This window comes from Neolamprologus brichardi, chromosome 11, assembly GCF_056152115.1.
Source record: "Neolamprologus brichardi isolate AB-2024 chromosome 11, ASM5615211v1, whole genome shotgun sequence".
Classification (NCBI taxonomy): Eukaryota; Metazoa; Chordata; class Actinopteri; order Cichliformes; family Cichlidae; genus Neolamprologus; species Neolamprologus brichardi.
The window spans coordinates 19,328,345-19,353,801 of record NC_142114.1 but is presented as its reverse complement, the minus strand read 5'-3'; the positions used below and the strand labels follow the sequence as shown (position 1 = coordinate 19,353,801).

Genomic DNA, 25,457 nt, shown 5'->3' with positions numbered 1-25,457 from the left:
TCGCTGGGTGTGTTGCAGATTATTGTTACAGAAGTTACATCAATTTATCACTTTTAAATGTGGCCCTTTGTGTTTTAATGCTGAACTCTATCTACACATTCTGAATAACTTGGATGATTAAAGAAAGCCTTCAAAACGGCCCCGTTCAGCTTTTAAGCTGCAATATACTGCCCTCATGTAGGGATTTTGCAAGCATTATGCTGTCAAAAGACACTGAGAAGAGCAGTACTGTTGAGTTTTACCAAGCATAAATGTATGCTGCATATTTAACTGCCCCTGGCAGTTAAATATGCAGCATACATACATCCTTCCAAGGATTTTGTTCAAAATTGAATCCAAGTCAACTTCTTCTTCTTCTTCTAGCTGCTGTCTTTAGAGTTGATAATATATCAGAAAACATGAGAACACATTCCCCTCCAAAAAGTTCAGAATCTGGTCTCTTCTCTTCCCAGATGTTTACTGACTGTTGTTGAAGACGGGATGCTACACAGCCAAAACTTTTTAAAGATGTGTTGCTGCCATCAAATTCAAAATGACCTTATTTTTTAATCATACTTTAAATGGTGCAAATTAAAATTTGTACGTCATTATATTTTGTTTTTTATTCATATTTTAAACCATAGCCAACTTTTATGGAATAGGAGATATTTTCCTATTCTATTATTCTATTCTATTCCTACTACTACTATTAAATGTTGTTTGGGGGGGGAAACCGAACACTCATATAAATATAGAGGACAACATTTACTGAAACAGGTTATTTATTTATTTATGTATTTGATTTTTATTGCTTGTTAACTGTGCAAAAAGAAAATGAGGGGGTGAACATTTAGTAGAAAACTGTGATGAAGATTAACAAGTTCAGGAAGTTAAACCTTTCAAAATAACACATTTACTTCCTTATGACACCATATATTGAAATTAGCTTTCATGTACTGGTATCAGTAAAGGAAAAGTCAGAGTGAAAGACACCACTTTAGAAATGGAAACATTTCTGATATACTTCTTCATTCTCGGTGCCGTCTCAGGTGAGCTCTCACTGCTTGATGTGGCAGAAAAAAACTCTGCCTGTTCACACTGACTTTAAAGTTTTACTTCCTCATTTTCCTTTCAATATGTCCTTAAACTCATTTGTTTGGTTAATATTTATATCACTGTTTTCATGAGATATCTGCTGAATACTTCTAGTTCATGTATAATCATTTGAAACCTGAATATTCTACACAGGAATACTCAGATAAGATCAGATAACATGGATCAGTGTCTTACTTAGTAGGTTTATGTACTGATGGTATACATTAAATGAGATAAAGAGAGACGTGTTTTCATTCGTTTCTCTAGTAATCCTTAATGCTCCTATTTCTTTCAGTCTTTGAACACTGATTCTTGAATGTTGAAATCACAAGTTATTTGTTTTGGGTTTGTTTTGTTTCTTTTCTTCTTTTGTAACCCTTTATCTACATCTCCTTGTTGTCGCAATGAATTTTAAATACACAAATTTTCTTGTGTCACCTTAATTGATTTTACTTCTCTGCTTTATTCTTCATCAGTGAGGAGACAGAAGTCAAGGCAAAAATCCTTTAAATGATACATCTGTGCTTCTGAAGCCCGATTTAAAGCTCAATTAAATGTGATCATTGGAACAGCTTCATCATAAATTGTTTTCTTTTAATTCAACTAGTTTTGTTTTATCACAACATTTCTTTATGTTTAGAGCTTTACACACAGACAAATAATGGAGGACAGGAATTTTTTAAAACCTCTTTGCTCAACACAGGGATATTGAATTCTATATGATAAAGCCAGAAATATGTGTGTCTGAGTCTTCTATCAAAAGTTTTAGCTATCTTTATGATGTTGTACAAAAACGCTTTATTTCGTCAAGACGGTGCGTTTCTTACTATTACATGCATTTTAATGGGGAACTTGCCCGAAACAAAGTATAGGTTTTAATCTCGTGAATAACTTAAAAATCTTAGCTCAAACAGCTGCAAAACCTGTTTGCCCAGCACGGGGATATTGAATTCTATAAGATAAAGCCAAAAATATGTGTATGTGAGTCTTCTATCAAAAGCTATAGCTATCTTTATGAAGTTGTACAAAAACGCTTTAATTTTTTGATCATCCTAAAAGACTAAAACAGACAGAAACAGAAGTTTTAAGTCTTCCTCACACCATGGTTTATATATTACAGATGTGTATCTGTTACATTCGCTGACCTCTAGTGGCTATCCCTATGTGAGAGAGCCTTTTCTCCCTCTCCTGTGATCCAGGTCTGCCTCATGAGCCGCAGCTGAGGTGTGTTGCAGCTCAAGCTCTTTTGTTGCAATTGTTTTCTCCTGTTTTTTGGCTGGACAGAGAGCTCAGCCATTGTATTGTTGTTTTTGGGTAGAGAGCCCTTGGTTTGTTTTTTAGTTTGAAAGGGGGTGCTTTGTTTGTTGTTTTGGCCTTGGGGACTCTGAAGAAAAGAGCTTCCCTGTGTTCAGTTTTATTTTAATTGTTTTGTGTAATAAATGTACTTTGCGGCAGTTTATCATTTCTTTTTCACTTTGTTACTCCCCATCCCAGACAACACTTTGTTTTTAAGTGGGGCGTAACAATATCATTCCTCTTTTAGACACTGAATGAAAGCATTTCTGCAAAGAACACTCCTTTGATCCTTCATCATAGCTCCTCCAAAAGCTTCTGAGTACTTGAGATATATTTCTCTAAGTTTCAGATGGACAGAGGAAACAGGGTGATACAAATTAGAAAAACAAGAAAAACCTTTGGTCAGGTGTTTTACTTGTTAAGTTTCTTTTGTATCTTCTTTTGGCTCTATTGTCTGGATTTGTCCCTGCATCTGTCAGTGTCACATCATTGCTTCTTGTAGCAATTTATATATATTTTTTGCAGGTGAACTTCCACTTAAACACTTAAATAAAAAAATTACAGCAAATTATTTTCCATTTTGAAATGCAATGTTTTAATTTCATTTAGTCAAACAAAAATGTCTCCTATATGCTTAATTAAAGGAGCTGGTGTGTTGCCTGATGATTTTGTTGGATCACTATGACAACAATTCCACACACACCCACACAAAACACCTCCAACTTCACAACCCAGTATTGCCTTTGGAGAGGCAAAGCATGAAATGGACAAGGTGGACCAGCGTGTCTGTTACCCGTTTTGGTGTGATATTGGTTGATCTTCACGACCAACATCTAGACTCTGGGACGGGCTGGGTTCCTGTCTTGTGTTCTATCACTGCTGTGATGGGTCATTGGAGCCTAATTGCCAAAATAGATCAATTAATTTCTCTCTGACAATAAATCATGTTGAATTCTTCCAAGTGACACATCCTGTAACTAGCTGTTACAGTACAGAAGGAAAGCTTAATGTGACTAAACAGAATCTGACACAAACATTTAGTAGAAAGGTTTGTTAATGATTAACAAGTTCATGAAGTTTAACCTTTCAGAATAACAACATTACTTCCTTATGACACCATATACTGAATGAACATTCATGTACCGGTATTAGCAAAGGAAAAGGCAAAGAGTGAAAGACTGCTTTAGAAATGGAAACATTTTCTGATGTACTTGTGATATACTTCTTCATTTTTGGGTCCATCTCAGGTGAGCTCTCACTGCTTGATGTGGCAGAAAAAAACTGTCTGCTCACACTGACTTTAAAGTTTTACTTTGTTTATTGTTTGTTTGTTTTTCACTTTATGAGACATCTGTTGAATACTTCTAGTTCATGTTTAACCACAATGTGACCTTAATATTATAAACAGAAATAAAATTTCCTGCTCAGATAACATGAATCAGAGAAGAAGCAGGTTTGTAAAAGCATTTTAAATGAGAGTAGGAGAGCAGTGCCATAACCCTTATAATTCTCTCAGGGCTTCTCTAGTAATCCGTAGTTCTCCTCGTCCTTTGTGTCGTTCATTGATCGTTAATTGTTCATCATGCGATTTTAACTCTTTTTACTTCTCGGATTTGTTCTTCATGAATATAGAGAGAGAAGATTGGAAACAAAAGACATTTAAAAGAAAGTTGAGTGCTTCCTTCTGAATTTCAGTTTAAAGCTATTCCAATTAAACCCTATAGTTCTTGTCTCCTTTCTCCTCCGGATGCAGCACTTCGGACACCTTTCTCAAGACTGATTTCAGATGTAGGACAGAGGAGACAGGAGAAATATGGGAAGCCTTTGATCAGGTTGCTTCTGTTGGCTCCCCTGTTGGCTACCTTTTTCTAGATTATGTTGTACGTGAATCTGTCAGTGTCAGTTTTGTTTCTTGAATTAACCTGCCGTGTGTGCTTCTTTTTTCTTTTTTTTCTTTTTCTAATGAAAATAACGTGACCTTTTCAGGCTTGCTTTATTTTCTAAAGATTAATTTAACTTTTTGAGATTTTTTATATATGTGACCTGACATCTGGACGTCTTTATAGCAAAATTTTAAGTTTTACATCTTGCACTAACACAGTTGCACCACTTGAGGGAGGCATCTTGCAAGTTTTCTGGTGCATGAAACTGACACTGCATCTTGTTAACTAGACTTTCATTCACCATACTGAGCCAGTAGATTTTTGGTCAGTTTGATAGTTAAACATTCCTAACTGCACACTTCACGGATATTTAATTAATGGCTTTGTTACTACAGCCTCTTGTTGTTTTTGTGACATTTGCAAGTCTCAAAATTAAGATGTTCAGTATAATTTGTGGTCTCTTTACAAAAAGTCAGATTTTCCTTCGGTTGTTCGCCAAGGGCTTAGAATAGCAACAAGTCACCAAAACCAACAGCTGGTTAACAGTTTTAATAACCACGTGATTATTCACCGAGTTGCTGAAACTCGACCAGAATTATGTGCAGTATTATCTGGAAAAGCGGACATTAGACTTTAATAAAAAATAACTCTTAATCTTTATATATTCCACAAGTGTTTTATATGTTTGAGTAACAACAGCACTTTTCTATTCTTCTCCCGCAGGTTTCACTGAAGGAGCTGGTGTGTTGCCTGATGGTCTGAATGCAGCTGTAGGAGAAAGGGCGATGTTCACTACAACACTGACTCCAACAGAGAAACCGTTTCAATCTGTGAACTGGAATGTTAATTTATCTAAGACTATACTAGTCATGATTAACTCAGAAGAAACTATTGGACCTGAGTATGAAGGCAGGATCACCTTCTTCCCATCTACTGCGTCTTTGGAGCTCAGGAGTCTCACTCTGGATGACACTGGAGAATACACTGTTACTATTATACAAGATGGAAAAATCCAGAATGGCCGTACTACTCTGTTGATATACGGTGAGCAGATGTAGAAATTCAACAGCTTAACTGTTTTTGCAATATTTAAACAAGTTTACAATATATTGAACATGTAAAAATACCTGTAATGATTAGTACGTTTATGTTACATCTCTACTCACTGCAATAATGCATTCTTGCAATAATTTGTCTTATTCTTAAGACTGTGATATTAAAGCCTTTAAAAAGTGGCTGTAAGAAACTGAATGGTTTATTTGAAGGTAATATTGATCCCCATAAAGCAAAGAACAAGCTGAGAACTCAATTGTCTCATTTATTCTGTTCAGATTAGTCACTTAAAGGAAGTTGATTTATTCATTTATACAAATAAAAATATTCCAAGGTTTTGATTGGTACAGTATTTCTTACAATTATTGCTATTCTGTCATTTCAGGTTGGGTATGTAATATATCCTCCTTAAAATGGTTCAGCTGGAATTGATTTGTAATTATTTTAATGCTTATTTTGTAGTGTTGTATTTTTCTTTCACAGAGAAAGTCTCCAATGTGTTGGTAACTTCCAGCAGCACAGACTTGGTTGAGTTCAGTGGTTCTGTCTCTCTGTCCTGCTCTGCATCTGGATCCTCTCTCTCTTTCCTCTGGTTGAACGGCAGCTCTGAGGTTACAGCAAGTGACAGAGTTCAGCTCACTGATGGAGGCTCCAATCTGACTATAATCAATGTGACCCGCTTTGACCAGGGACCATTTAGGTGTCGTGTGTCCAATCCTGTCAGTACTGGTACCAGTGATCCAGTAAACCTCTCCATCAGCTGTGAGTTACTAAAGTAAATGTTCAGTAATTTATCTGAAAACATCTGCACACAAGCATCAGAGTGTTTAGACATCATTTTAGATTTCAGAATATTAGATATGTCCGATAAGCTGAATAGAAGATAGATGAGATCTTTTTTCTGTTGACATGATGTGAAGCAATGTAGTTGTGTGAAATACTTTTACGATTTCACAAGAAAAAGTGAATGTAATATACTTTTACATTTTCCATCCACCCAACTTAATTTTTATATGTCCCCTCTACATTTAGATGGTCCAGAAAATATAAATTTGATCTTACCTCCACCACAAGGATACTTTGCTGTAGGGTCAGACACCAGCCTCACCTGCTCAGTTGGATCCAGACCTCCTGCCCAGTTTAACTGGTTTCTGAATGGAGATCAGCTGCCTTATACTGGATCAGAGCTCAGACTGATGAATGTTCAGATGAGTCAGAGTGGAAACTATAGCTGTCAGGCCTTTAACAGCAAAACTCTGAGATCTCAAACATCTCAGCCTTCAGCCATCACTGTGCTGGGTAAGTGTAATTTGTTAGTCATTAAATAATCTCTGGTAGATAAAATATTTACAACACATACATAAAATACCTTTAAAATGAAAGAAAAAAACAATACTTACTGTTTGCTGAGCACGTGCCTACCAGCCTATCAATAAACCAAAAACCCAGACAGACTTAATTCATTTGAAAGCCTGATGCTAAAATTTCCAGTGTTAAATTAACACTAGAGAGTTTCTATATGTGTCCACTCCTCTGAGTGTTAAATATAACACTGTTGAGTGTTAAATGAACACTTTTGACAGTGTTAATATAATATATAATATTTTTAAAAGCAACTCAAAATGTTAGAAATATTCCAGTGTTAGAAAATCAGCGCTGCTCAGTGTTAGTCGTTGTTAATCTTCAGAACTGACTAGGTTACTTTAAAAAATATAACACTGTCAAAAGTGTTCATTTAACACTCAAGAGTGTTATATGTAACACTCAGAGGAGTGGACACATATAGACACTCTCTAGTGTTAATTGAACACTGGAGATTTTGCTGTGATAGCTGTAAAACTAAAAAACTAGTCTTATTCATTATCATCTATCGTCCACCTGGGCCTTACACAGAGTTTCTCTCTGATATCTCAGACTTTTTTATCTGATTTAGTTCTCAGCTCAGATAAAATAATTATTGTGGGTGATTTTAACATCCACGTAGATGCTAGAAATGACAGCCTCAACATGGCATTTAATCTGTTATTAGCCTCAATTGGCTTCTCTCAAAATGTAAAAGAACCCACCCACCAATTTAATCACACTCTAGACCTTGTTTTAACATATGGAATAAAAACTGAACATTTAACAGTGTTTCCTGAAAACCCTCTCCTGTCTAATCGTTTCCTGATAACATTTACATTTACAATAATTGATTACGCAGCAGTGGAGAGTAGATTTTATCAAAGTAGATGTCTTTCTGAAAGCGCTGTAACTAAGTTTAAGAATATAATCCAGCCACTGTTATCATCGTCAATGCCCTGTACCAACACAGAGCAGAGCAGCTATCTGAACGCTACCCCAACAGAGGTCAATTATCTTGTTAATAATAATTTTACCTCCTCACTACGTACAACTCTGGATACTGTAGCTCCAGTGAAAACTAAGGTCTCTAATCAGAAGTACCTGACTCCGTGGTATAATTCTCAAACACGTAGCCTAAAGCAGATGACTCGTAAGCTGGAGAGGAAATGGTGTGTCACAAATTTAGAGGATCATCATTTAGCCTGGAGAAATAGTTTGTTGCTTTATAAGAAAGCCCTCCGCAAAGCCAGAACATCTTACTATTCATCACTGATTGAAGAAAGAAAGAACAACCCCAGGTTTCTGTTCAGCACTGTAGCCAGGCTGACAAAAAGTCAGAGCACTGTTGAGCCAACCATCCCTTTAACGTTAACTAGTAATGACGTCATGAATTTTCTTTACAAATAAAATTTTCATCTGACAGATGTAACATTATCTACAGCTACTTTTAGTACCATCGATATTCATTAAGACTCTTTTTCTCCAATTCTCTAATTACTTACTCCAAACCATCAACGTGTCTTTTAGACCCCATTCCTACAAAACTACTCAAAGAAGTCCTGCCCTTAATTAATTATTCAATCTTAAATATGATCAACCTATCGCTAATAATTGGCGATGTACCACAGGCCTTCAAGCTGGCTGTAGTTAAACCTCTAGACCCAGCTGTCTTAGCTAATTATAGGCCAATTTCTAACCTTCCTTTCATACCAAAAATCCTTGAAAGAGTAGTTGTCAAACAGCTAACTGATCATCTGCAGAGGAATGGCTTATTTGAAGAGTTTCAGTCAGGTTTCAGAGCTCATCAGCACAGAAACAGCTTTAGTGAAGGTTACAAATGATCTTATGGCCTCTGACAGTGGACTCATCTCTGTGCTTGTCCTGCTAGACCTCAGTGCAACGTTCAATACTGTTGACTATAATATTCTATCGGCGCGATTAGAGCACGCTGTAGGTATTACAGGTACTGCGCTGCAGTGGTTTGTATCATATCTATCTAATAGACTCTAATTTGTTCATGTAAATAGAGAGTCTTCTTCACACGCTGAGGTTAATTATGGAGTTCCACAGGGTTCAGTGCAAGGATCAATTCTTTTCACATTATACATGCTTCCCTTAGGCCAGAGATCCCAAAGTGTGGGGCCTGCCCCCTAGGGTGCGGTATGAAAAGGGGGGGAAAAACAACGCTTGGACGCTGCTAGCACAGGGCACCCACACAAACGCAAAGCAGGAGATGAAGTATCGCTGAATATGTTTCCAAACCAACTTCATTCTAAGCCATAGACTAGAAAATATGGTGAAGCATATCTTCCCTTTGGCTTCACCTCCACAAATGCCAAGGTAGGTCTCCCCTGCAATAATTGGTTTTCTCTTAGTCGGGAGCAGCGCTGGGTTGTTCAAATCACGGACAAACAGTATTCCACATTCTTGATTTTTAGTTCACAAACACTTCTTGACTAACTACTCCTGACATTTTGGAGATGTTAGCTCTTTATACAGTAAAGTTACAGCGGGATACAAATAACATCAGGCTGATCCTGCGATTTGTTCCCCCGGTTCAAATCACGGACAAACAGTATCCCACAGCAGTTTATGTTTTTAAACCCATTTTGCACAGACAGGCATTTTTTGACAAATGTATTGATAGCAATGTTGAATATTATTACACAGGGAAAAAAACAACTACATGTAAAATAATCACACTGTATAAAATAATCACACCGTGTATAAGTATTATCATCTTAAATGTCAATTCATCTATTCAATTCAATTCAATTTTATTTATATAGTGCCAAATCACAACAAAAGTCGCCTCAAGGCGCTTCATATGCTACACTTGATGTGACCTAAATCTAATCTATGAGGAGCCACAGTTACTGTGTCTCAGTCCAACACAAAGCTTTAGTGTGAATTTATCACATTGCTAAAACACAAAGTTAAACACATCATGTACAGATCCAACATGTGATTAAAATGATGACATTACATGTAAGCTTTAAATTTACAGTTTATCAAGTGTCACTGAGCAGTCCTTACCTTTAAATATAATCTTTCCTCTCATCTCACATAAACAGTTTGTGTGTTTGCTGATTTTTGTTGAGCTGATAGAAAGGTTGAAATTGAAATACCGCAAACAAAACTTGTGGACACCTGCACTCCCTCTGGCCCACTTTAACTCCTGAGTATAAACACTACAGATGATACCATTAAACCTGTATTTTTAAAATGTAAGGAGTATAAAGTACAGATATCTGTTTCAAAATGTAAAAGTAAAAAGTTATCAGAAAAATAAATACTTAAGCCAAGTACAGATATCTGAAAATTCTACTTAAATACATCAAAAAAGTATTAGTACTTTGTCACTTCTCATCTCTGCTGATCATCAGTGTATAAATGTGGCCCTCAGTGCATCACCTACCTTTGCTCTTGTTCTCAGTCTATAATTTTTCCTTGTTAATATTTTATTTTTGGAAAACAGAGAAAATATCAGGTTCTTCTGTCAAACCATCAACAAACCTGACAGTTGAGGGAACCTCTGTCAGTTTAACCTGTGAGGCCTCTGGTTCAGTCTTTACAAGAAACTGGATGAAGGATGGCTCCGACCTGACCCTGACTGACAACATGACCCTTTCTGACAATAACAGAGTGTTGACCTTTGACACTGTGAAGAGGAAAGATGAAGGAGAATATTTTTGTAATATCAGCAACCCTGTCAGCAGTCATGGAGATAAATACATCATGACTGTTAATTGTAAGTAACATCCTGGTCAGTCTACACTTCTTGTTCATGCATACAGTAAAATAATTTCAAACTTTGATTGGTACAACTAATATGATATGTAGTCTAGTAATGCAGAAATTTAAAAGTAATGAACACATTTATTATTTTTACCTGTTTTTCAGATGGACCAGAAAATGTTCAAATAAAAGGTCCAAATGAGATAAATATCAAAGGCGCCTTAAAACTGACCTGCTCTGCCGAATCCACACCATCTGCCAGATTCACCTGGTTCTTAAATGGGACAGAAATACTCACCTTTTCAGCTGAGTACATTAAAGAAGAGGTTGAATTATCTGACAGTGGCAACTACACATGTCAGGCATGGAATAATATAACTGAGAGAACATCATCATCAGCGGTGCATGGACTGATTGTAACAGGTATCTGCATGTGTTTATACTCTTAGATGGTACTACTGACAGTTTAAAGGGTGGTGCGTTTCCTGTAGTTTTCTATTAACTAAATTTTGGAGGTTTATCTTCAGATAACATAACAGTTGTTTCTAATGCCGAACTATCCTTTAGTAAGACATTAATTAGTCATCAGCAAATTTTCGTCTTGATGCATTCTCAATCATCCAGGAAAGTAAATCTCCAAAAGTTGATTCTGTTCATCTGGAAATAGCGTTTTGTGGGAGAAACGTTTCGTCACTCATCCAAGTGACTTCTTCAGAGATGTCACCTATAACATCTCCAAGTTTCTGGCTTCGATCCTCAACCCGCTGGTGGGCAGCTCTGAACACCACATCCAGAACACCCTGGATTTTGTTGAGAAGGTGAGAGATGTCGGCAGCACGGTGGCATGGTGGTTAGCACTGTTGCCGCACAGCAAGAAGGTCCTGAGTTCAATTCCACCATCAGGCCGGGGTCTTTCTGTGTGGAGTTTGCATGTTCTCCCCGTGTTTGTGTGGGTTCCCTCCGGGTAATCCAGCTTCCTCCCACCGTCCAAAGACATGCAGCTTGTGGGGATAGGTTGATTGGAAAATCCAAATTGCCATTAGGTGTGAATGTGCGAGGGAATGTGAGCGCAAATGGTTGTCTGTCCCTGTGTGTTGGCCCTGCGACAGACTGGCGACCTGTCCAGGGTGTACCCCGCCTCTCGCCCTATGACAGCTGGGAAAGGCTCCAGCGCCCCCCGCGACCCTGAAAAGGAGAAGCGGAAGTGAATGGATGGATGGTGAGAGATGTCATGATGGAGGCAGATGAAACCATGGTCTCGTATGACGTTACATCTCTCTTCACTTGCATCCCAGTCACGGAAGCGTTGGAGGTAGTCCGTAAGAGATTACAGCAACAGCAACAGGACAACTCTCAGCATCGACCAAGTGTGTTTGCTTTTGGAACTGTGTCTTCATTCCACCTACTTCACATACAAGGGTTAGTTCTACAGGCAGAAACATGGGTGTGCCATGGGCTCCCCAGTTTCACCTATCATGGCCAATTTGTACATGGAAGAAGTGGAAAAGAGGGCTTTGCTATCCTACCCTGGAACACCACCAAGCCATTGGTTCATTTTTTCTAAACACCAGGTCTCTGTGGCTTTTAAACCCCAAAACACGCTGCGCCAAAAATTGGTCCACCCCAAGGATCGGGTCCCCTGACACATACAGAGTAACATAGTGTACGCTGTTAAGTGCCAGGAGGATTGCCAGGATTTATACATCGTGGCAACCAAACAACCTCGGGTGAAGCGGATGGCACAACACAGAAGAGCTACCTCGTCAGGCCAGGACTCTGCAGTCTATTTACACCTACAGGCCAGTGAACACTCTTTCAAGGATGAGGATGTACACATCTTGGACAGGGAGGAACGCTGGTTTGAGCACAGAGTCAAGGAGGCCATTTATGTGAAAAGGGAAAGACCATCTCTGAATCAAGGAGGGGGCCAAAGGGTACATCTTTTGCCATCTTACAATGCTGTGATTGCAGCCATTCCCCAACTCTCTGTGAATGGTACTCATGGCCATTGATCAGTGGTCTTTGATCAGTGGGTTTTGGTCAGTGGTTATTGATCAATGGTCATGAGAATTTGCATAATTAAGATTAAGGAACTGACCTCCCAGCCCATTGTTCCTTCAGTGTGCTGGTTTCAGTCATTATGCAAATGTACTGTTTATAAGATTGGGGAAACCTGCAGTCAGCTGAGACTGAAGAAGTCACTTGGATGAGTGACGAAATGTTTCTCCAACAAAACGCTACGTCCAGATGAACAGAATCAACTTTTAGAGATCATCAGCAAATTGTTAACTGAAAACACATAGTGCATCCACCATTTTACCAAACACAAGTACTTCCGATGCAACAAGAGCATTGCACCAATCAAAAGTCCCCTGATAGTTCTAAAATTATAAAAATCAAATAAAAAAAGTAGTTATTTTTATCTAAAAAAAAGTTATTCATTATCTTTATTAATACTTTTCCAGAGAAATCATCAGGATGTGCTGCTGGTTGCATCGCTGGAATAGTAATCGCATGTTGTGTCATCGTCGCTGCAGCTGTTGGTGGAGGGTGCTACATTTATAAGAAAAGGTAAGTGCAGAATTTATTTGAAAAATCATCAGGAAAACATTTTTCTTTTTTGAATATACATAATTATTGTAATTTTTGATAAATGTCTAGAATTCAGTGGTACAATTCAACAAATGGTTCATATTCTGCAAACAGTCACTTGCTAATGTTCATCTTCTGCTGGTCTCAGAGTAATCACGAAGGAGAATGAACTCTTTTCCCTTCTTGTTTATGTTCATTTTAATAATGCTTCATTTTAAATATTTAGATTCAACAAAAATCCTCAGAAGCGAAACACAGGTATGCTATTTTTTTTTCTTTTTGAAATCTAAAGTCGTCTTACATATCTGCTGTAGCAAAATAAAGAAATTAGAGAATCAAAATTATTGTCTTAATGGCTATCTACATGCACTGTTACAAATCTTTGTTTTCTTAGAACAAGATGAACATATGTATGAGAACATTTCCATTACAAGAAAATAAAAAATATAAACTCAGTGATGACCTTCACTTTTAAAGGTAAGTTTGACATTTATTCTCAATGTTATTTAAGAAGGAACTATTTTGTTACTTAACAAGAATATTTTTCTATTTCTGTAGATGATGCATTTTTAGAAGTCTTCACCTGCTGCAGGAGGAGTAACATTATAATTTTCATTGGCTTGATATCATATAATGTTAAACAAGATATGTTAGGATTTTTTACCTAATAGATTATTACTCTTCATCTCAAATAAATATTAATACTTTCTCTGTAATAAATCTTCTAATATTCAAGTCACTACTTTATTTTAAAACAACTAACATATCACAGTTGGGTCTCTATATCTATATGTTTATATAAACTTTTTACTCTTCAGTTACCAATTGTAGTACAATAATTACATGAATTTGCACGTTAATGTTAAAATCTGATGTCCAACGTGTGGACCGAGGCCTTTTGTTGGGACTGCAGGTGTGCCGCGTGATAACCGTGATAGCCATGATAGCTGTGATAACAGAAATTCTGCTTGAAATTATAGTATTTACAGGTAGATATTTGTGTAAATTTATTTAAAAGGGGAAATTTTTTAAAAAGCTTCAATTAAAACTGGTAACAGGAGTTTGTTAGTTTGTGATTTCACACATTACTCCTACATTAAGTTACTCTCTTTGTGTCCCAGTTGTTTTGCATATGCAATTTTTAGCCATGAGCCTGTGTTGTTTGTATGTATTGAATAAAACATTCAATAAAATACATTGCTCTTTCTCTTGTATTTTAAATTAGATCGAAGATTTAACAATGGGTGGACCCCACAGGATTTTCTGGTTTTTAAGTGGGCCTCAGTACTCTTGACTTTGGGAATGGCTGTACCTTCATGTTATAAAAGGTCTCAGTTATGAAATAAAACCTGAATGTGATACTTTTATTTCATAAGCTGCAACATGCTACCCTCATGTGGAGGGCAGGATGTTGAGTAAAGACATTGAGGAAAGCGGTAAAGCTGTGTTTCACTGATCATAATATTTAATAGCCCCTGAGGTTCTACAGCAGTTTCTGCAAACTGTAAACCCCTCAGTAAAAGTGCGGTCACAAGAAGTTCAGAATTGACTGCTGCAGTTTTTAGTCTGTCTAAATTTTATATTGATGATGTAAATCATGCTTCTGTTGTTTGTCAGTTTATCTTTTTTAAAAGATGAAACTTCTTCAAAAACAGTAACATTGCCTAATGTGGACGTTCTTAAAAGCAGCAAATTTTTACTGAACCTCTTAAATGTATAAAACAAGGTGATCAGTAGGATTATAAAAGGCACAGAAATTTGTTTTTAAAAACAGTGGGCTGAAGGTTTTATAGCCACTGATAAGACCTTACAGTGTGCAAAGGATGGAGTTATTGGGAGTTTCTCAGAAGGCAGTGCATCATGTTTTTAGTATTCTTTGTCTCAACCTCAAGAGACAAAGCTGATTTAACACAATCCACCTTGTGTAATATATACAGTGTTGGGGAGTAACGGAATACATGTACGTATTTAAAATACAAAATATGCGTAACTGTATTCCGTTACAGTTACCTTTTCAAAAGGTGGTATTTAGAATACAGTTACTTTGTTGAAATAAATGGATTACACAGCGGTACTTCCCTGTTTTATATTGTGGGGGGTCAGGACTGTTTGGGTTTTGTTTGACAGCTACGTTCTGTTGTTCCAGGTGGCAGCTTACGGTTGCCATGGTTACACGGTGACGCTCTCTCTCTGCCTGTTTCCTGGGTGAGAGAGGCTTTTTTGTTGTTGTTGTGCTAAGCTAATAGGCAGAATGCTACCGGTATAGCTCTAAAGAATGTAGCATCATAGGCAGTGTAGTTCGTGCTGCAGGGAGAATGGACTGCCATACACGTTATGTGTCTGTGAGCGAGGGAGGGGAAAAAAGGAAAAGTATGAGCTGTCATCGAGCAAAAACGGGAGCTGGAAGCATGTAAATATAATAATAACCACTGCAGCCAAGAAGAGTGCCTGACGAGCCCAGTTGTAAGTAAGCTATTAAGACTCGACTGTACACCGTGTTCGTGTTTTCCTCCAAAAACAATAAGTTCTGTTGGAGCAGCCTTTCAACGCCTCTCTCTGTCTCTTGCTAGCAAAGTTGACCCAGACAACAAAGTAAAGCTAGTTTTCGGCTATGAGCCTGGCGCAGAACCCATGGTATTAGCCAGAGGTCCCTTTACTACGGTTCGGAGCCGCGGACCTTCAGTAACAGTAATAAATCACAGCAATAGTACATTCATGTAGTTGTAAACAGGATGATAATATATTAAGTAATCCAAAGTATTCAGAATACGTTACTCTCATTGAGTAACGTAACAGAATACGTTACAGAATACATTTTGGGGCATGTATTCTGTAATCTGTAATGGAATACATTTTAAAAGTAACCTTCCCAACACTGAATATATATAATTGTTAAATGGCTAAATAGTTAAATGAAATGCTATAGCAGATTAGCCGGTGATGTTGGGCTACATGTTTTTTGTGGTTTATGAGTGGTAACTTTAATTGTGTTTCACAGTGCTCCAACATCTGACTGTCCTCTCTTGTATGCAGGAATAAAACTGTTCATAACATATTGCTTTATGACCAAATGTTATCCTTCTTTTTAATCACACAAAAATGAGAAAGGGTAGAAACCTTAATCAACTTATAGATTCAGGCAACTATTTGGCTGAGTCCTCCATTGTTCAATTCTGTTCAATTTTATTTATATAGCACCAAAGTGTGGAGTGTCATTTTTTCATAGTTAGATGCCTGGCTGACAACTGTATAAAACAAAAAACTACACACAATATTTGAAGCACATAGTGCACAGTGTGGGGATTTACGACTGTGCATAAATCCCCCCTAATATTGGTATGATCCGAGCTCAAGCACTAAGCCGGGCGGGGCACCTGCTGCCTGCGAGTGCGCTGTTGGAGAAACGGAGCTAGGCAGACAGAGGAGAACTGAAGTTCGACCAGGTACCAAAATCATTCGTACTGTACAAATAATGTAAATATGACGGTGTATCACGAAAGATTGATATCAAACTTATCACTTGACCCATATTACGTTACTTGCTCTTCAAGTGAATCAACAAATGGCAAAATGAAAAGCCGAACAACAACAATGCTGTTTCTTTAGAGAGTCTTAGCTTACATGTGTGTTTATTTCATATTTTCAGTTGTTACCCTCGGTTTCAGTAATGTACTGATATACAAGAATGGACATAAGGGGCTTCTTTCAAAGAAAAAACTCTGGTAGTATTTTATATATTATGCTTTGTATGTTGTTCACTATGCAAAACAAGAGGAATTTCAATACACAGCAGTATATTCACAGCTGAAACCAGATATTTACATACACTTCATGGAAAACACAAGAATATTTTTTACTGTACAACATCAATTTAGAGTAAACTTGTTTTGTTTTGGATAAATAAATATTGAAATATCTTTTTAATTAGTTAAATGTGAGAATAAAGAGAGACAGAGCTGTCTATTTTTTTTATCACAAGTTTATTGTTAATTAATAAGAAAACTCCAGACGATTCCATTCTGAGCTGAAGAAGCTTCTGATAGGTTAGTTCTTTGACATGGGACAATCAAGAGATGTCAACCAAAACACCAGGACAAGAATTGTGGAGCTCCATAAGTGTGGCTCAATTTGAATACAATTTGGTTCCATTTGCAATTACGAAATACAGATAGTTTCTCTCTTTACTCTTAAAGTTAACAAATATGTTTTTTATATTTATCAATCTAAAAAAATAAACATTTAGTCTGATTTGATGTTACAATTAAAAAAGTGTTTGTGTTTTGATCTGAAGAGTGTGTAAATATCTGGTTTCAACTGTATATTTGATGATTGTCAGCACAAAGAGGGAGAGAGAGGAGCAGAGAGGGAGATGGAGAATGAGGACAGAACAGAGATGGAACAAGAGCAGGTGAGACACACATGTTAGTCAAATGGTTGTTTACCAAAAGTATCACCGTATCATAGGTCCTCATGTATCTCGTACATAGTGTTTTTTTTTAGGTTTGTTATTTTTCAAGTTATATATTTATTAAGTTATGCAGGCTTGTTTGCACCACATCTAAATAATTATATAAACTTTTCTGAATCTAAATAGTGTACTTTGGTAGAGATAAAAAATACGTGTAGTGCAGGTCTATAATGATTTTTAGTGCTACTATCATCTAGTTCTGATTCTTGTTCTGTCTTGGGCTGTATCCCAATTCAGGGTCTGCAGCCTTAAATGCTGCATTTTAAGGCCGATTACGTCACAGTGGCGCGCCGAAGGCTGTCCCAATTCAAAGGCTGCTCGAAATGCGGCCCTCAAATGCGTCCTTCATTTCCCTGAATTTTAAGGCTGTGGCAGTGTAGACTTCGTGGTCCTATATATCCCACAATTCATAGCGCGGCAGTCGGTGTGGATAATTCTGCTGCAGACGGCAGAAGCGGAGCAGCCGAAGAGTAAACTGTGAAAAGTAAGTACTGAATATTATGTCACTTATTTATGTGCAAATGTTTAATAATGAGGAACATTAAAACATTACTGTTGGCCACATGTCGGCAAAGTTATGTGACATTAGTGATGTTTGTACGTTCAGCTTTTACTTGCTTTTAAAGCCTTTAAAATATAATAATACAATAGTCGACCTTAATCTTACAGAGAATGTGATGATTTTGTGGATAATTACAGTCAGTCATATATCCACAAACACAACAAGCTGAAAGTCAGTGAATGCTGCTCGGTTTGCAGTCCTGAATATCACGGCACAAGCAGGATTCACTGCACTGTTAATGTTAGCTATGTTATATTGCTGCCTCTGTTCGGTGGTGTCGAGCCAAACGGACTTTAACGTGTGTTTGAACGAGCTGACGGTTCACTCGTTAAGCTGAAAGAAAGATGCTTTAATCATAGGAGTCACACATGTGTCCACTGTACCATCTGGGAACTCTTCTTGTTTAGCACTCGTAATAACACAAACACTAAATCCTCCTGTTTGTAGCAGTGTATACACCTGAGACTCTCACCTGTCTATCTGTCCTGCATTCTCTCTCTTTTTCTTTCTCTCTGATTGTGTAATAAAAGTATGAACATGTATTTATAAGTTACACTTGTGTTTGAATCCTGCAGCTTATCACACATTTGATTTCCATGTGTGACAACTGCAAGTGTCCAGAGTGAGGACAGACTGAGGGACCCACTGCTGCACATCATCTGTGAGGCTTTGCACCCCTGATGATCCACCAGGACAAACTCAGCAGTGTGTGAGGAAGAGGAGGAGGAAGAGCCAGCAGCAGCTGACAGATGGAGAGAATAGACAGACTGTTCCCTGTTTGTGAAGGACTGCTAGAAAAGTTTAGAATAACTAATTGTCTGTCCTGAATCAGTCTTATTAGGTAATGTTCAAATAATTTTATTATTCCAGTGTTTTCAGTGTGGGAGAAAGTACTCAAGGTCTTCAAGTTACACACTATGAAAGGCAGCAACAAGTTTAATATTCAGAAACCTAAAGTATGTATCAGCAGCAGAATGGAGCTAAAAATAAATGTTTGTTTCAGTTCTATGAAGCTTTGAGTATTTTGGATTAGTAGCACTGCTGTGTTTGTTGCATCATATTGCTGTAATTGTTTATATGCTTTATATATTCTGAGGTAAGTTGATCTATAGTGTTACATCATATTTTAAGGATGTTATGTGTTTGTATACTTTCTGCCCAGTTTGACCCATTTAGCAGATGTCAGCCTGTTTAAGGCTCTGATATCTATTCTGTATGAATTAAAGCAGTTATGACATGGTCTGATTTTCTCACCCAATAAAGGAATATTTAATATATCAGTCTACTCTTCATTCTATCAGACACAGTTATCACAGCTCGTACATTTGCTTTTTACACATATATGTAAGCATTGAGCCAAATTTAATAATGCCAACATACTGAAGGAACAACATTTGTCTCTTATAAATAATACATCTATATATACACTGTCAAAGATACTTGAGTGTCTATAAGGGGAAATTTAAGGTGATAGGACATATAAATAGCTGCAACTTGTATCTTTACTGAAGCTCAGTATTTGACACAGAGTTCACTCACATGTGCTGTACCAGTGTACCTGCACATGTGATGTGACAATAGAAGTGATTTGATTTGAGAGTTCAAACTCACTGCTGTAATAACTAATAATGATTAGTATAATAACTATAATATTGGCCATATCATATTTACACGGACTTTAGTCTCATGAACAACATTAACTATTTGTTATTTACTAGCTAATCTTATATGATTGTTCAGTACAGATATGAAGCCCAACAATCATGTTTTACAGTCCGGTGGTCTCAGCCTCAGATACTTATTAAATCACACAAAGCTCATGTAGAAACAAACAAACGAACAAAATATGTTCTCCTTCATTTCTGTCAACCACACGTTTCCAGCTATCATGGTTGCTAGGCAACCTGGGCAGCGCGACGGAGGCTAGACTGTTCCATTTCACAAGCCTCACACTTCCGGCCTTAACAGTGTTTGAGTATGCGGCCCTTGAGGACCGTTGAGGCTGCGTACTTTACGGCTGCAGACCCTGAATTGGGATACAGCCTTGGTTAAGTCCTAAGCACTGTTCCCTCTAAGCTGAGCATGTGAGCAATCGCGCACTACTAACACAGTTTTCGCGCACAGAAAATCAGCAAAATAAAATAAATACATGTAAAAACTAGTTTAAGGTGTCCTGCATATGTTATATATATTTTTCCCTATATGAAGTCATTCTTTTTTGAACAAAACTCAAAACAGAACCAATTAATCTTTCAGTCATTTCTAACCCCTAACTGCTGAATTTTACAGGTGTTACAGGAGTGATACATCTCCTGTTGTCAGGCCTGCAGGTATCAGGCTGTTGTTCTCCTTTATCTCATAGTGGACAGAAATTATTTTTGGAGTGGCACAAATAATTTGTATGGCATCAAATTTGATGCAGAACAGCTGATTGTGCTGTAAATAGTTTGAAATGTTTATTTTAAAAAAACACCTTGGCTGCATTAAAAAAAATAGCTGCAAAAAACTTTGTTGTTTGCAAAACTCAGTTACTTTTTTGAAGAAGTAACTATATAATTAATTGCCCAACATTGGTCATTATATACTGTTTTTTGCAGACAGAGAGTTACAGGAGTCTCTCCCAGACCACAGACTCATACTCATAATACAAGTCAGAGCTTTATAAAAAAAAAAAGAAAGTTGTGTTTTTAAAATTGGAGTTCAAGTTATTTTTACTTCCAATAGTGTTAACATACTACACAGGTCAATGACTACATTTTTGTTTTACATTTTCATTGTAAGTGGGATAAAGCAGTTAATTAAAAGTAGTGTAACATAAATGTAAATTCTGTAATTTGATTATCTTAATAAACCATGTAACTTGGATGGATTCGATGCTGGCGTGACCACAGTGCACACGTCTGATGTCGCTCACAGTGGTCCAAGGGATCGCTCAGGGAGTTTGTGTGTTCGCTCAGACACATAAAAAATTAGAGGGAACATTGATTAGGACAGCCACACAAGTCGAGCAATACTTCATCGTGCATGGACGATTACAAAGAAACATATTTACACATTACATAAGATCTTTTTTTCTTTTAATAAATCATTCATTCTGAAAGCACTAAAGGAAATGATTTGTTTGTAAGGCTGTCTGAAGGAGTCTGAGTGTCTCCTCTTTGATCCTCCTCTGCAAGGAATGCTATGGATCACTGCAGTTGCACCCAAAAGAGACCCTAAACCACTTAGTGGGGGGCACATAAAACTCTCCGTTAACATAAAAGGCACCACCAGCATCATGACTCATAAACCTTCTTCAGATTTTTATATATGTTTAAAAAATAATTCACAAATACTTTGCTTTAGAAGAAATAAAAGAACTAGGAGGGGAATGCAGTTATTACATTTTAAAGTTGTTTTATTTTAGTACAGAAGCTGATCCTGAATATGCTGGCAGGATATGCCCCCTACCATATTGTTTTGTCTAAGCCTAAAACATTTGGAGAAAACTTGTGCAAAATTAATTTATCTATCTATAGTTAAATAAGGTACATTTTATATGGTCTGTCAGAAGCTTGATCGTGTTTTTCTTCTGGGTTTTTTTTTCCTGTTCAGATTAAATCCTTTTTTTTTTTTTTTTATTCCATTTCTGTATGTATGTACACACAACACAACAGCGTCACAAAGGATCTTAGTGGTTTTCCCTACTGAGTGGGGGGCTGTAGAGGGTCCTGTGATGTGGGTTAATAAAAGAGCAAGAGCTCCTGAGACTCTTTCTGTTTTTGATTTCAGAAGGCAAAGAGACAATGTCAGAAAAGTCAGTATTGGACAAGACCATCCCATGGACTGCTGTTATGCTTCTTTTATCAGGTAGGCTAAATTCACATGATGTGTAGACAGAAATAAAGGAATGGGGATTTCTTTTCAGTCTTCTGTATTTCTCTTTGTGTTAATCAGGTATGTGTGTAGGTGAGGGTATATTGCCCGCTGGACCCCTGAGTGGAGCTGTAGCAGGCACAGTGAAGTTCACCACCACTCTCAGACCTCCGGAGAAACCATTCCTCTCAGTAAGCTGGAGGTTCAATGGGGTGAACATCATCAGTTCCACCAGTGTCAACATCACTGATCCTGGATATGCCGGCAGGATCTCATTAGACCGAGCCACAGGGTCCCTGGAGCTCAGAAACCTGGCACTGGAGGACAGCGGGGAGTACACTATCACCATCACACCAAATGCAGGGCTGCCAAAACAGGGGAGGACCAATCTGACTGTGTATAGTGGGTTAGTCTTTATAAATTTATATAGGGAACCAAACCTTATGTGCACTATATGAGTAAATGCCTGATGATAGTCAAATATGCAAAACTCCTTTTGATAACACATTCATAAAACAAACATGAGAAGGAAAACAGAGTGTGTGCTTATACTGAGAGGGAAAGTGAGTGAAACAGGGTCCCAAAGGACTAACATATAAATTAAAGTTTGGGTTGTTGTTAGATTGCACTGGATTTACAGGATGCAGTTCAATTACACTCTACCACCACGATATTCATACTTGTACACTTTAATAATAATAATAATAGAAATTCAAACAGAAAAATAAATATCTACCATTTTAAATGTTAGACAGTTAAAAATCTATCTGAAATTGGAACATAATTAATGAATTATGACCCAATGAAATCATGAAGGTGAAGCTGTTTGATAGATTTATGTCATTTTAAAGTTACTGTCACACAAAATGTTACTTAAAGTGACACATATATGTTTCACACAAACTGTGTTGCTTCTTTTTCCATCATTTCACCCAAAGTTGACACTTTTTATCGTCTGGAGCCACCATCCGCAGCCCCACAGCCATCCTGATAAGAAGATGAAAGCTCCACCAACCTCACCTGTGAGGCCTCTGGCTCCATCAGCTCCAGAGAGTGGATAAAAGATGGCCAGCCTCTTAATCCCAGTGGCGGTGTCAGCTTTTCCTTGGACAACAAGACAGCGTCCATACAGCCTGTTCACATTTCTGACCGCGGCACCTATCAGTGTAAAGTCAGCAACCCGGTCAGCACCATGACTGCAACCCATAATCTCACTGTCAGCTGTGAGTATTCACCGTGCATTCACAGTTTCTATTAAAGAAAATATGAATAAATCAAGTTAAAATTAATTTAATTTAAACTTTTTTTAAAGACAGCTATATTAGCAGTAATAGTCTGAATGTCCCTAACACTGTATTTTAATTGTGCAGTTGGGCCATACAACGTGTTGATCAACGGACCCTCAGCTGCTCCTCAAGGTCACAGTATAACGCTGCAGTGCACCACAGACTCGGTCCCACCAGCACACTTCAGCTGGATGTTTAATGGCAATGAGACGCATGTTAATAACTCGTTGTATATCATAGAGAGGTTAGGGGCAGAGAACACTGGAAATTACACCTGCACTGCCAAAAACACAGTGACCATGATGGAAAGCTCCACAGTTCTGGATCTGAGGGGTAAGAAACCAAAGAATGAACTAATTCAATAATAGTACAGCCTTTATTTTGTCATCATTTCATATATTTTACAACGTAGTGATGGCAGTTGTTCTCTTTTCTCACTAAAGCATCCTGCATTGCTCCCTGTGGGTCATCCTCAGGGTTGGTCATCTATGCACTCACTCTGAAAGGGCTAATATAAGACAAAGAGCATGTGAGATATGACCAGTGAGATAAATTATTTCTATTTGTTTGCCTTATTGTTAAGGCACAAAGTATTTTTGTATCATTGCTTTAATCTGTTTTTATAATTTAATTCATTTAGCCTGTTTTGTTTTTCCTTTCAGGTTCTTTTCCCCGATAAGTGACTCTGGATGCTTAGTTAAAACATCAACCACAGAGTACTTTGTATAAATCATTATATTGCTGAAGCATACTTTGATGCTACCACTCATCACTCCTCGATAGGATTGCTTAAACAGATCAGTAATCATTAACTTGTGTTGATTTGTATCTCACACTTGTTGTGTAATCTATTGGATGCAATAAAAGTTTTGACTGCTTTAATGAATTATAAGGTCATAAATGCTTTTTATTGTAACCAACACTGACTGTGGAAAACCAAAGGTCGCAGTGTTTGATGGCTTCACTCGGGACCTGCGAGAATATTTTGGGAGAAACTGATCAGCAGCACAAATATTACAAGTGCTGATGTGGATTTCATTTTTTCTTGAATGCATCACCACTATGTTTACAGTAATCAGGGACCCACTGGTTTTTAGTTGAGTATAGGTTCGCTTTAAGTTTATTCCCCTTTTTTTTTTATTCTTGCATCTTATACGTTATAAGTTGGATTCGTTATTAAAATCATTGAGTCTCTGGTTTCTCCGTTTATTCTCAGTCTAGTGGAGAGCTTTAGTGGTTAAAGAATTTGCTCAAGAAGTAGAAAGTTGCAGGTTCAGTTCCTGTCTGTGGCAGAATTCCCCTTTGGCTTTGCATCTGCCAAATCAATCATCTCTGTGCCACATTTTACTGTGAGTTTCTTCTTTCTGTGTTTAGTAGGTGTCTAATAAGTTATTTCCCATTTTACTTCAGCAGCTGGTTGACTCTTGTGGTTAATTTTAAGTTTTGCTTCCCCCTGAGATTATCTTGAGTGCACCTGTGCATTCTTCCAATAGTCTCCACTTCCCTAGTCAGCCCTCTAAAGATTTTTTTTTTATTTAATTTACTTTAATTTAATTGTATTCCTGTAACTAGCATTTTTTATTTATTCTCCTTTGTTTAATATCAACTTTTTGCATTTGGGTCCATATTTGAACTAAATCAAAGCACTGAGTTTTCAGTGACCACTGTCTGTGATAAGAAACAACTGTGTGTGCTTTGACTTGAGTACAGCTCAGGATGCAGAGCTGTGCCTGCATCAGTTATTTCCACCTTGCTGTGCACATTTCTAATTCACATGTGCAAAGCAAGCTGAGTTCAAACAACTTGAAACTCACAAAGCTTTGCATCCATGACCTGATTACCCAGTTGTTCATCTGAGACTAATGTAGCCTTCGACTCTGGTGGAGATAACGACATGCGCCTCGCTGAGCTGATGCTTTCTTCAGGAGGCCCAATGATAGCTCACTGATATGAGGCGCTAAATTTTTTGTTTCTTACTGTTATCATTCGGGATCTTATTTAAAGTTTTAAAGAAGCTAAAAGCCACGCTGGGACCTAGGCTTGCATTGTTGGGCCAGTCAGTATGCTGCAGCCACACGAAAACGAGGTAGTATTTCAGCTGATCTTTATAACTTCCGTAATCACAAGTGGCAGTCAAAAAAAAAAACAGTCTGAGCCTAGAGCTCAGTTTAATATGTCACTCCCCACACTAGAGTTGAGCAGATAGTCAGTCAGGCAGAATCGAGAAGAACAACATGCGGATGGTAATAGCATGTAAATAACTGAGTTAGATAAATAAAGTGAGTCTGAACTCACACATGAAACTC

At 37.5% G+C, this 25,457-nt stretch overlaps 1 protein-coding gene and 1 pseudogene across 2 annotated transcripts; both read left to right on the top strand.

Moving 5' to 3' along the window:
- The first annotated feature begins 4,630 nt into the window (after positions 1 to 4,630).
- LOC102780671 (cell adhesion molecule CEACAM8-like) lies at positions 4,631 to 12,963 on the top strand. The gene is made up of 7 exons (XM_087847788.1): positions 4,631 to 4,676; positions 4,977 to 5,297; positions 5,790 to 6,068; positions 6,339 to 6,605; positions 10,129 to 10,401; positions 10,554 to 10,811; positions 12,854 to 12,963. The coding sequence occupies exons 1-7, from the start codon at positions 4,631 to 4,633 to the stop codon at positions 12,961 to 12,963; spliced, it is 1,554 nt and encodes a 517-aa protein (XP_087703914.1).
- A 4,257-nt stretch (positions 12,964 to 17,220) lies between these two features.
- LOC102791169 (cell adhesion molecule CEACAM1-like) lies at positions 17,221 to 23,983 on the top strand (annotated as a pseudogene). The gene is made up of 7 exons (XR_015719739.1): positions 17,221 to 17,388; positions 21,782 to 21,859; positions 21,947 to 22,271; positions 22,804 to 23,088; positions 23,236 to 23,484; positions 23,595 to 23,680; positions 23,814 to 23,983. The product of XR_015719739.1 is annotated as a cell adhesion molecule CEACAM1-like (transcript).
- The last annotated feature ends 1,474 nt before the right edge of the window (positions 23,984 to 25,457 follow it).